Source organism: Parasteatoda tepidariorum, chromosome 9 (genome assembly GCF_982258835.1).
Source record: "Parasteatoda tepidariorum strain Cologne lab strain chromosome 9, Ptep-v5.0, whole genome shotgun sequence".
Classification (NCBI taxonomy): domain Eukaryota; kingdom Metazoa; phylum Arthropoda; class Arachnida; order Araneae; family Theridiidae; genus Parasteatoda; species Parasteatoda tepidariorum.
This window is the reverse complement of record NC_141763.1, coordinates 103,483,409-103,496,796: the sequence shown is the minus strand read 5'-3', so window position 1 is coordinate 103,496,796 and position 13,388 is coordinate 103,483,409. Positions and strand designations below refer to the sequence as shown.

Below are 13,388 nucleotides of genomic sequence, written 5' to 3'. Positions count from 1 at the left end.
TAATTAGCCTATTTGAGATCTTCTCCTCAAATCATTAAGAATGTGTACTGGAACGTGAAGATCCGATTACTAGATCAAAAGTTATACAAAATGGTCCTTATTTTTCAAACTGTATAATTAGATGCGATAATACAATTCTAATTTTGATTTTTAAGAAGAAATTAGTAAAAACTATTTAAGAAAATTGAATCCACTTTTGGAAGACATTGTTATATATTAAAATTCAGTTTTCAAGTCAAGAGTAACATTCCACGGGAATTAATAAAATATTTGACTTACATTTTTTTAAAGTGCTGTAATTTTGGGGAAAATGTTGAAGCGAAAATACTTTGCTTCCTCTGTGGCGGCAGTAAGCAAAAAATGCTGAAATATAAATTACTTTTTATTTCAATCGGTGAGGTAAGAAACGTGCCTTTTGGCTAGGCCAGAGTTTCAAGATTAAGGTTAAAAACCTTGACCCTATCTCTAATTTAGCTCAGGTACAACGTTAACTTTCAACTGTGTAGTAAGTGATACAATACATATGGTAGTCACTTTAATATACATTGACACCAGGTTTATGACTAAGCTGCAACTGAAATATCATAATTGAGAAAACACCCACCAATGCCCGTGATAGACTTCAGTGGACAGGGTCTCTTAATAGCTTCAGAACTAACCTTAGTTATCCTAGCATTTGAAATAATTTTAGCTTCGAGAGTGCCACCTGACGATTCGAAAGAACAGCAATGCAAGGTTGGAAATATTTTCCAGGAGCGGTCAATGGCGTTCTTCAGAGAATTATAATTTCGCTCTCGGACAAGGATTATTCCAAGATATTCGAAATTTATTGTGAGGTCTGCATTGCCGTAGAAGGAACACTTTCTCTGACCCATGTTTCTTTTGTTTCTGCACATTAAAACGAATACTCACTTAACGAATACAGTCTTCGTTCCTTATGATAGATCTCCTCTTCCCAACCCTGCATCGCTAGATGGTTTCGAGTCCTCAAGGTGTACTTTACCGAAATATTTAACTGAGACACGCTATATTTTTACGAAGATATCACCCATAATTGAAGCACCTGTCCTTCATTGCTTAGTTTTTACCTTCCCCTGTCTCTGTTCCAATAACAGATTTTAATTTCTTTATTGCAGATAAACGAATTCAGATGAATAAAATAACGTCCTTTCTTGACCTCTCTATCATGTACGGCAGCACTAAAGAGAAGGAGAAGGCTGTTCGAGGAAAAAATAACTTAGGTTTGTATTTTTTAGTTCAATTGTCGTGTCCTAAAGTAAGGGTTCAGTACGGAAGTAACAGGGGGAAAGTTAGAAATTGTTTCGAAAATTGTGGTTTGAACCCAGTTGGAAAACCTAAAGTTTGCTCCTTCGTAATCGTTCCGCATATATTTTGTTTACCAGACGGTGTTCGAACAGGCTTGAGATTTCAAGAAGTTCTATTATTGGGAAAGCTGAAAATAAGGGTTTTTTTCACAAATTTTATTTTGTATTATTAAACAAGATTTATCAACAAAGATAATAAATGCCCTTTTAACAACGGTCCGGACAACAAAGTTTGACGGTATGAGGAAATAAAACATGCCTAAGAAAAAATACCTGTATGGGGCATGATCCCCAACAATGCTGGTGCCATTTTTAATAAATCTTGCACAGTAGTGCAAAATTAAATTTGTATAAAATTCCTCATCATTTCAAGCTTTTTTTTAAAGAGTAAAAGCACTACTTAGAAAATTGCTTGAAAGTTTTTAAGTATTCAAATCAGATTTTCTTTATTAGCTGCCAAATACTATTTACTACAAAATTAGGAAGGAAAAAAAAAAAAAGATTTTAAATTTTTTCCGCGCATGCGCAGTATGAACTACTTAAACGACTCACATCTTGTGCATTTTGTAACGAATTTTTCTCAAATTTTAAAGGAGTAATGTTGTAATCAATTTTACAATGTTCCGAAAGCTTTGTTTAATTTTGTTGAATATTCTCAAAGTTAAAGCAGAAAAACGTGTGACAGGAAAATTCGCTTTTTTATAAAAATGTCCATATCTTAGCTAGGTTAGAATACTGCTCAAGCGCAGAAAAAAATTATTTATTTTTTTTTCATTATTTTGTAGGGAATCGTATTTGGCAACTAATAATAAAAACTTTATTTGAATATCTTAAATATTTAAAAAGTTTCAAACAATTTTCTTAGTAGTTTTTAAAAGAAAGCTCAAAACGATAAGCGGTTATGTACAAATTTCATCTTGTACTATTAAACAGGATTTATTAAAAAATGAGACCGGCATGTATGTTTTCTTTTGCATGTTTTCTTTCTCTATACCATCAAAGTTTAGTTTCCGGACGATTATTGTATATAACTGTATCACTATTATCACTTGTTATTAAGTTTTGTCTTATGATACAAAATAACATTTCTGAGAAACCTCTGATCGTTTTAAGCTTTCTTTTGAAAATAACAAAAACTGCCTGAAGCTTTTTAAATTGTTAAGATATTCAGAAAAAAAGAATTTTCATTGATTGCCAAATACGATTCATTACAAAATTATGAAAAAACTTATTTTTACAGTACGTGTGCAGTATAAAAGAACTAGGTTAAATACTCATAACTTGTGCAGTTTACAATAATTTCTTTGAGTATTTTAAATCGAAATTTATGTTATTAATTTTTGATTGCTCCAAAAAATTTTTTTTATTCCATTGAGTATCTATACAGTTATAAGGAAAAAACGTAAAGTGTAAAAAATAATTTTTTTTGTAAAAATGTTTGTATCTCCACAAATATTTACTCTAGGTTTACGAAACTAGGTTTATTAAAAATAACAACTAAATCGATACAAGTTACGAGCTTTCTGACATAGGGTGTTTAAAAATGCTTGTTTTCTTCCGTAATTTATTGTACGTCTCCCAAACCTCTGAAAGCTTTAAAATTTATTGCTAAGTATGAAAAATCGCATGAACTAAACATCTCTAAAGGTACAAAATAATCTTTTAAGTATTTCTTGAGAAATTTAAGAAAATGTCAAAAACTGAAAATATCTCTTCCATTATTGTTGGGGGGGGGAGGGATAGCCTGGTTGGTAAAGCACTGGGTCCATGTCCAAGTGCTCGTGGGTTCGATCTCTGCCGGCCGAAGTCTAGTAAATGGTGACTGATGCACGTTAAATCTGTCGAGTCTCAAAGTCCTGTTTTATGGAAAATTCAAGTGAATGAAACAAGACTCTAAAGCAACAAGATAAGTCTATGATGCAGGAATGGAGAGAATTCTGACGGTATTGAAATTAAATGAATAGCCAAAGTTCCAACAATGCGCTGCAATTGATGTTTATAGGTTTCTTGATACCGGAGGTACTGACTGTACTCCGTTAATCTAAATTTTAAAGCGCTTGATCTAAGCAACCGAAATTGCATTGAATGATTTTCAGTAGTAATGAGAAGGGGCTCTTTTGTTAACAGGCGTGAAAACGACTTTAAAACCAAAACGGAAAAAATGCAATTGTAATCGTAGAGAGTAAAGTTGCAATCTCATTGTAAGGATTAGAAGAAGAGTTGCATTTGGGTGAAGCAAGTTTAGACGAATCAAGTGAAGTCTCAAATCTACGATTAACAGCCGTTAAAAGTTAAGAGAATACCATTTGCGGTATAGGATTTAATATAGTTCACTTAATATAGTTCGGCAGCATATAGTTCCGTTTTATTTCGTTATCAAATTATGCAAATATGTTTTTAAAACAATATAAAAGATTTTAAAAGTTTAACACGTCACACAGAAATATAACTCGTGCTATCATTTACGATATATTTAACAGAATTATTAAAATTAGGTTATAATTTCGAAGTCTTATTGAAATCCTAAACTTGGTGACATATTTTTATAAATAAGGAGAATATTCTTTTTGAAAAAGGAACAACTATATGACATTGAGATAACATTGGATTTGATTGGACCACTGAAAATGAATACAAACAGAAATGCATTTTTAGACATCATTTTTATTAATTCTTATTACTTGTTGATTGATTATTCAATAAGTTTAGATTTAAGAAAGCAAGCAAAAAGACATCGTTTCCAAAGTTAGCAATGTTGGCATCCATTTGGTGTACATTTAAATGCCGGCAGTTTCTCTCCATAGGAATAATGGCTTTTTCTTAACTTGCAAAATAAGGTTAAAAGCAAACTAACGTCTGTTAAATTAGCCATACCTACATATAAACTACCACTTTTTATTTTTCCCCTTATTATCGCCATCCAGCAACGTCACTGTGATACATTGATAAATAACTAAGTATTGTTTATGTAGTAAAAAAAATATTTTTATTGTTCTTATATCTCTCAGGAAGACTAAAGACTCAAGGCTCCAAATTTGGAAGCATTTTGCCAAAATCTGAAATTGAAGACGCTTTGTTTTGCCCAAGGAATAGAACAGAATCGTGTTTTTCATCAGGTACTAATTTTTAGTTTTTATCATTAGGAATCCACAGTTGTTCTCACAAAAGCGTTTACGATATGGTTACAAAATATTAAAAAGTACTGAAACATTTTTTCTTAATTTACTAAAATGAAAATATCTAATAAAACGTTACATTTACGTTTCTAAAATATATGCTTTCAGCATTCACTATACTAACAATGCATTAATGATCTACAGACTTTACAAATGATTATTTTGTTTCTAGAATTTTATTCTCCTAAAGACTGAAGTAATCAGACTAGAAGTATCAGAATGTATTTATATATAATACTGCTTACACAAAGATTTGTTTTTTTTTTAATACTGTTTTTTTTCCCTTCCTTACATTAAGGTTGATTTAGATAATATTTTTGAAAACAATACTTATAATTTTATTTTTTCCGCGGAGTACTCCTACTATGCTGTAATGCTTTTTTTGAAAATACTTCATGGGGCAGATAATTTTTGAATAATATTTAATATCTATAAAGATTTTCAGATTTTTTTCGGATTCCTTAATCAGCAAAACTAAATATTATAAAAAAAAATCCAGAAAACATTTTGTTTACAGTAAACTCCAGTCTATCTCGCTTATGAAACCCCTCGTTACAACAGAGTATTTGTAAAAATATAATATTTATCATAACGCACACATACACACACACAGATATATATATATATATATATATATATATATATATATATATATATATATATATATATATATATATATATATATATATATATATATATATATATATATATATATATATATATTAAGTTACAGATGAAGATAAAACAAAGAAAAATTATAGACATATGACAAAAAAAAGGGGGGGGGGAATATAAGTAAAAAAATAACAAACAACAATTATAAAAAAAAAGAAAAAAAAACAGGGGATGAAATTTTATTTAAAAAAAAAACGGAAAAAAAGATATAATCTCTTCATCAGCTCACACGATTATATCCGCAAAAAAGAGTGCTTTCTGATATTGTATTAATATAGCCAAAGCAAAGTATATTAATACAATAGTGTGAGGAGCACTCAAAAAATTTTTTCTACAAAAGTTAGAACAAATAAAATAGAACACAATAAGTAAAAATAACATGTAAAAACAGAAAATGAAATAAAATAAAAAGAAAAAAACAGTATAAAACTTAGACTATAAATCGATTAGCGAAGTCAGATGTACTTACATGGACGGAAAATTTTTCACGAATGATATAAAAATGTTTTCGTAACAAGATTGCTAGATTATAAAATATGAAAACAAAAGCGCAAATTGAGTGTAACTAGAGGATTTTAAAGTGCCGTTCTTACTGCACTGCTGAAGTGATTTGTTATTCTGTGCATTGATTTGTTAGTTACCAAGGATGGGCCCGAAATGGATGTGAGCAAGGTAATATTATACTGGATAATTTTAAAAAAGTTGACCATAAATAGTTTTAGAAAATAGATGTTTATTTCAGAAAAATTACAAAATAGAAAAGAGAAACATAAATTGCCTGTTTTGCAAATAATTTTAACCACGGATTTGCCCGAAATATATTTGCACATGGAAAAATTTTAAATCTTAATAAAGAAATTTTTAATAAATAATTTTACCCACGGATTTGCCCGAAATGGATTTGCACATAGAAAAATTGTATAAATTAATAAAGAAATTTTTAGTAGATAATTTTAGCCACGGATTGGCGTAAAATAGATTTGCACATGGAAAAATTATATAGATTAAAAAAGGAAATTATATAGTTAAGGAATTTTTTAGTAAATAATTTTAACCACGGATTTGCCCGAAATGGATTTGCACATGGAAAAGTTATACAAATTAGCAAAGAAATTACTTAGTGAATAATTTAGGCAATGGATTTACCCGAAATGGATTTGCATATGGGAAAGTTATATAAATTAACAAAGAAAATGTTTAGTAAATATATCCACAAAAATATACGATTAATTCAATGATTTCATATAAAATTTTATTACTTTAGTTGGGTATCCATTGTTTTTTATCAAATTTTGAAAGAGTTTATCGATTTGTTTTTTGGATAAATAAATATTACTATATATTCTTTTAATTCTGTTCATTTCATTAAAATTGGTATTTAAATAGATGCTCCTAGAAACATTAGAATTCCAAGTAATTAGTTTAGTAATATTAAAATTAAAATCATTTCTTTTAACGTATAAATCAACAAAGCAGATATTTTAAACTTTTATGATACCCAAATCCAAAAAATTGAAATTAATATTATCATCAGGATTACGAAGTAAGATTAATTCCTCAGGGTAAATATCATTTAATAAAATAGTAAGATCTTGGAAATCAAAGATAATTAAGTCATCAATATATCTAAAAACAAATTTAATACTAAGAGTATAATTTTTTTCATAATAATGCAAAAATAAGTTAGCTAAGAAAGATGAATAATAAGATCCTTGTGGTAATCCATTAATTTGAAGAAAAATATCCCTTCCATTGTAAAGATAATTATTAAAAAGACAAAAAATAATCAGAATTTCTCAATAATCAAAATCGCAACGAAGGATATTTTTAAAATCATAGTAATAATTCAAAAGGACATCTTTTAGTTTAGAAAGGGGAATGCTATTGAAAAGATCCTGGAAATCAAAAGTCGCAATAGAATTAATTTTATTATGTTTAATGAAATCTAAAATCGGTTGATTATTCGTGATAATCCAAGAGAAACCTTCTTTAGAAATATTGCTAATAATTTTATTTAAGAAGTTAGAGAAAACGGTGCCAGGTTTAGTTAAATAAGTATTGGATCCACACGTGATAGTTCTAAATTTAACAGGAATTTTATGAAATTTAGGACAGATAATTAAGTAAGGAAATTGTATATTGCTAATTTTAATTTTTAAATCTCTTGTAAAAAGCTAAAAATTTTTTAATGACAATATTATTATTGAAATTATTAAGTTTAAAATTTTTACTATTTTTTAATTCCGTATTTAAAAGTTCAGCATAGAATTTTTTACAGAATATAGCATAATTATTCTTAGCTTTGTCTGTGGGAGTAATTACAAAATTTTTTTGAAGTTGCTTAATTGATTGAACAATATTAGAAAAATTTGTTGAATCGTTACTCTTATTTAAGTTATCCTTATTATTGAAAATAAAGTTTTCAAAGTTCCCCCACCCCATTTCCATTATGTTAACATACCTAAAGGTAAAGAGAATCTATTTGATATCTTTAAACAAAAACTATTGAGATCATTAAGAAAGTATTTTAGAATTTTATTGATTGATATATGGTAAATGGGTCTAAATTTTGTGCCCTTCATTATTAAATTCCTAAGTTCCAAGTTTTCTATAATATCTAAATTACCAGTAATAATATGTTTATAATGTTTATCAACAAAATCAAAATATTTATCCTCCTCACAGTGACATTCATAATCGGATATATTAATACTCCCTAAATTTTTGCTTATATCATTATAGTTAAATATGGTTCTACCAAGAGATTTGTTATATTTAAAACCCTTAATTATGTTAAAATCTTTTAATGGAAATAAAGCTTTACAATCTTCAAAAATGTTGTGAAATTTGTATATCGAAAATAGGATTTATTCTTATCGAAATTCGATTCTTATCGAAAATAGGATTTTGAAAGTTAATAACGAAATATAAATTATCTAAACTTTTCTTTTTATTAGGCGAAATTTTGCTCCTTTTGGCTTTTATAAGATCGAAACAAAGAATTTTGAAATGTAAATTAATAAAAGAAAATTTAATAATAAGATCGTAGAACTTATATACATCATAATTCTTAAGGGAGAAGACAAAATCTTTAATTGGTTTAATGTTATAATGTTTATTAAAGTCATTTTCCATATTAGAAGGAAAATTTATATTTAATTTGTCACTATTAAGAGAGTTTCTATTACTTCTTGAATCCCGTTTACCTCGATTTGAACGCATATCTTTAATATGAAAAAGTGAATAAGTTTATGAGTTATTGAAGTTAATCTGCGTATGTTGGAAGGTATCGTCTAGCCCATACGGCAAAATTGTTTTGTATAAAAGCATGCAGTAATTTTCTTTCTGTAGTCTTAAATCTAAATCTTCTACAATATCTAAAATATTAATTTTTACACTGTTAAATTTATGTACTCGAAAATGATTCAATTCCAGGTTATTGATAGTCTTATTACTGTTAATATCAGAACGGTGTTGATTAATTCGAATGTTAAGTGAGTTACTAGTTTGTCCAACATATTTCATATTACAGAAACCACAGGTTAACATATAAATAACATTTTTAATTTTACAAAAAGATTTGGAGCAAACGTTATAAAGAACAGTATGTTTTTTGTCAATATTAGAGCAAGTTTTGCATCTTTTATGATCACACGCTTTATAGGACGGTAAAGTTTCGGGAATAGAATACAATTCAAAAAATCGCTTGCTTTCGCTTTTGCTTTCAGAGTAGCAGGATGTCGATCCGAAGTTCCCCTCTGATTTAGGCTCTCCGTACCGGGTACAACATGTAGAATAATTTAAATATTGAACACATTTTTTACCAGGCGCTAAATTGTTATCTATATATATATTTCTCTTACACGGCACCAAAAAAAAGCCTCATTACAACTCCCCGAATGGCAACGTTAGAAAATCGACCAATGATTGCTGCTAAAAATGTCACATGGCAAATGTCACATGAGGTGGCTCAACATATAGCGCTTTTAAAAACGGAAACAATAACCAGAGTGAGCATTATCAGGTTGTTCAATTCAGATTCATGCCCTAAAAACATGATAATATTTAATTTAAACTGGCTCAACATATAGCGTTTTACTTTTGAGAAAATCAGTTTAGTATTGACTAAAGAAGTTTTTAGTCATGGACAACTTTATGTTGGCCTGTCAAGAATTAAGTCATTTGACAGCCTTTCAGTAATTGCTCCAAGATGCCAAATCTATAATTGTGTTTTCAAAGAAATTCTAAATGCTTAGTGTTAATTTCTTAGAGCTTTGCAGAAAAAAATGTTTTTTGGAAAAAATTTAATTGAAACTTCTATTGGCAGAAGGCAAGGGGAACTGCCAAAATCAAAACTCCCCGATTAGAAATACAGCATGGCGAGCTCCACGTCGTATTTCTCGGGTAATGCTAACAGCCATGCATTTTAATTTATTGTATGTAAAACATCCTTATTTTGTTCTAAAATGTTATGTACTTTATCACAAATGTTAATTAATATAGAAATTGATTTCAATAATGCTGATCACCAAAAAATATTTCATTTGGCGATAAAACAAATCTTTGTGTTCTTGAAAGTGAGTGACTTTTTGAGGGTTATTATCTCACAAGGAAAAGTTAGGGTTTAAAGTTTATATTTTTAAATAATAAAAAAATTTTCTAAAACTTCCAGAATTTCTAGCATTAACTAATTTATTATACACATTTAGTTGAATTTAGGTGAGTAACTGCAATATTTCATCATTTATTTTGCTAATATGTTTCTCATTTAGCTAATGTTTTGATTTTTTCACCATGCACATTTTGAATAGCTAATATACTTTTTTAAAAGCCAATAAGAACATTGATAGAATTCTTCTACACAAGTACAATACTATGTCTTTGATGATAATATACAGAGTCTTTGTGCTAGAACATTGTGTTCATTGGCGAGCGAGCGCAGCGAGCCATGGTTCACGGCGTGAACCACATAGGATTGCGTAGCAATTCTCGGGGGTTGGAGAGCGTTAGCGAGCAGGGGGCGGAGCCTCCTAGTAATTGTTTAAATCCATAAAAATAGGCTCATAGAGCAACGTCCTAAACAAACGTAACGTCCTAAAGACAGGAAATTAGAAAAAGAAATTAAAACGAAAACAGAAGGAAAATGAAAGAAAGTTAATAGTAGATAATAGTATTTGAACTAATATATATATATATATATATATATACATATATATATATATATATATATATATATATATATATATATATATATATATATATATATATATATATATATATATATATATATATATATATATATATATATATATATATATATATATATATATATATATATATATATATATAAGTTCAAAATATGGAGAAAGCATGGAAAAAATTACAGAATAATAAAAAGAGGCAAGGAAAATTATTAAAAAAAAATTAAAAAAAAATATAATAACAAAAAAATTTTTAAAAAAATTTTTAATCTAATAAATATCAATATAGCCAAAGCAAAATATATCAATACAGTAGTGTGAGGAGCACTCAAAAAAATTTTGTGATTGTAATTTTGTAAAGACTGCGGATATAATCGTGAAAGCTGATGAAGAGATTATCCTTTTTTTCTTCTTTCCCCAAATTTTTATTAAAAAAATTTAAATTTGTTTTTATTATTTTTATTATGTTTCATTATTTTGTTTTATTTTAATAATTTTCTTCTTCTTTTTTCATTACTCTGTAATTTTTTCCATGCTTTCTCTATATTTAGAACTTATTTTATGAGTTCTAATATACTTGCAGCTTACGCGCAGTAAATAAAGTTTATTAATTTTTTTCATTTTTCTCCCTTTTGCATTTATTGCATGGGTATTCATTGTTTTTTATCAAATTTTGAAAGAGTTTATCGATTTGTTTTTTGGATAAATAAATATTACTACCTATTCTTTTAATTCTGTTCATTTCGTTATTCTAATGTTTCTAGGAGTATCTATTTAAATACCACTTTTAATGAAATGAACAGAATTAAAAGAATATGTAGTAATATTTATTTATCCAAAAAACAAATCGATAAACTCTTTCAAAATTTTATAAAAAACAATGAATACCCAACTAAAGTAATAAAATTTTACATAAAATCACTGAATTAATCGTATATTTTTGTGGATATATTTAATAAACATTTTTTTTGGTTATTAATTTTTATAATTTTACCATGTGCAAATCCATTTCAGGTAAATCCATTGCCAAAATTATTTACTAAATAATTTCTTTGCTAATTTGTATAATTTTTCCATGTGCAAATCCATTTCGGGCAAATCCGTGGTTAGAATTATTTACTAAAAATTCCTTTACTAAATTACTTCCTTTGTTAATCTATACAGTTTTTCCATGTGCAAATCCATTTCAGGCAAATCCGTGGGTAAAATTATCTACAAAAAATTTTTTATTTGTTAATTTTTCCATGTGCAAATTCCATTTCGGGCAAATCAGTGTTAAAATTATCTATTAAAAATATTTTTTCTTTGATAATTTAAATAATTTTTCTATGTGCTAATCCATATTGTGCAAATCGGCGGCTAAAATTATTTGCAAAACAGGCAATTTATGTTTCTCTTTTCTATTTTGTAATTTTTCTTAAATAAACATCTATCTTTTAAAACTATTTATGATCAATTTTTAAAATTATCCAGTATAATACTACCTTGCGCACATCCATTTCGGGCCCATCCTTGGTAACTAACAAATCAAAGCTCAGAATAATAAATCACTTCAGCAGTGCAGTAAGACCGACACTTTAAAACCCTCTTGTTACACTCAATTTGCGCCTTTGTTTTCATCTTTTGTTTTCATATTTTGTAATCTGGCAATCTTTCTGCGAAAACATTTTTAAATCATTCTTGAAAAATTTTCTGTCCTTGTAAGTTGATCTGATTTTGCTACTCGCTTTATAGTCCCTTTTAAATGTTTTTCATTTTATTTTATTTTCTGTTTTTACTTGCTATTTTTACTTTTTGTGATCTATTTTATTTGTTGTTATTTTTATAAAAAAATTTTTTGAGTGCTCCTCACACTATTGTATTAATATATTTTGCTTTGGCTTTATTGATACAATATCAGAAAGCACTCTGTTTTGCGGATATAATCGTGTGGGCTGAAGAAAAGATTATATCTTTTTTTCCCGGTTTTATTTTTCCGGTTTTTTAAATAAAATTTCATCCTTTTTTTCAAATATATTATATAAACTGTTGTTTGTTATTTTTACTTATTATCCCCCCCCCCTTCTTTTTTTCCATATGTCTATAACTTTTCTTTGTTTTATTCTTCATTTTGAACTTATCTAATGAGTTCTGTTTACTTGCAGCTTAAGAGCAATAAATGAAACTTATTGTTTTTCTTAACTTTCGTCGTGTTTTCTTGTATTTACTTATTATATATATATATATATATATATATATATATATATATATATATATATATATATATATATACGTAAAAGTACGTTAAGTACTGCAGTAAGAACGCACTATAAGACAAAACCTCTCTAATCACGCTTTCAAATCGATTTGCGCTTCTGTTTTCATATTTTGTAATCTGGCAATCTTGTTACGAAAATATTTTAAATCATTCTTGAAAAATGTCCCGTTCATTTGAATTCTTTATGGATTTTGCTGTGTGTTTTATTCTGTTTTTTCTTAACATTTCATTTTCTGATTTTACGTGATATTTTTACTTAATGTGTTCTATTTTATTTGTTGTAAAAAAAATTTTTACATTTTTTTGAGTGCTCCTCACACTATTGTATTGGTATGTTTTGCTTTGGGTATATTGATAAAATATTAGAAAGCTCTCCCTTTTGCGGATATAATCGTGTGAGCGGATGAAAAGATTATATCTTTTATTTTTCCGGATTTTTATAAATTTTTTTCTTTCTTTTTTTCGAATTTTACCCCCCCCCCCGGATATTTATTTTTTTTCTTCCTTTTTTTCATTGTTCTGTGATTTTTTCCATGTTTTCTCTTCATTTTAAACTTATATATATTTATTGAGCCGGGGATAGAATACTTGCCTCCCAATGAGGTGACTCAGGCTCAAATCCTAGTGATGGTAGGTCAATACAAATTCTGAGCTACCACCAACCACAGTGTAGACGTGAAATATCGTAAGTGGTAGATGCATCATGGGTTCGAGTAAACTTGCCGTCGAGCTTACCGTATAAGGTTTCTGTGGT

At 27.9% G+C, this 13,388-nt stretch overlaps 1 protein-coding gene across 1 annotated transcript in view; it reads left to right on the top strand.

Moving 5' to 3' along the window:
• The window catches only part of LOC107451842 (peroxidase), a 59,406-nt gene that overhangs the window by 27,605 nt on the left and 18,413 nt on the right, over positions 1–13,388 (top strand). The window contains exons 7-8 of the mRNA XM_043049793.3: positions 1,137–1,241; positions 4,334–4,441. Of these exons, the coding sequence (XP_042905727.2) occupies positions 1,137–1,241; positions 4,334–4,441 (213 nt within the window). The remainder of the gene's footprint in view (positions 1–1,136; positions 1,242–4,333; positions 4,442–13,388) is intronic.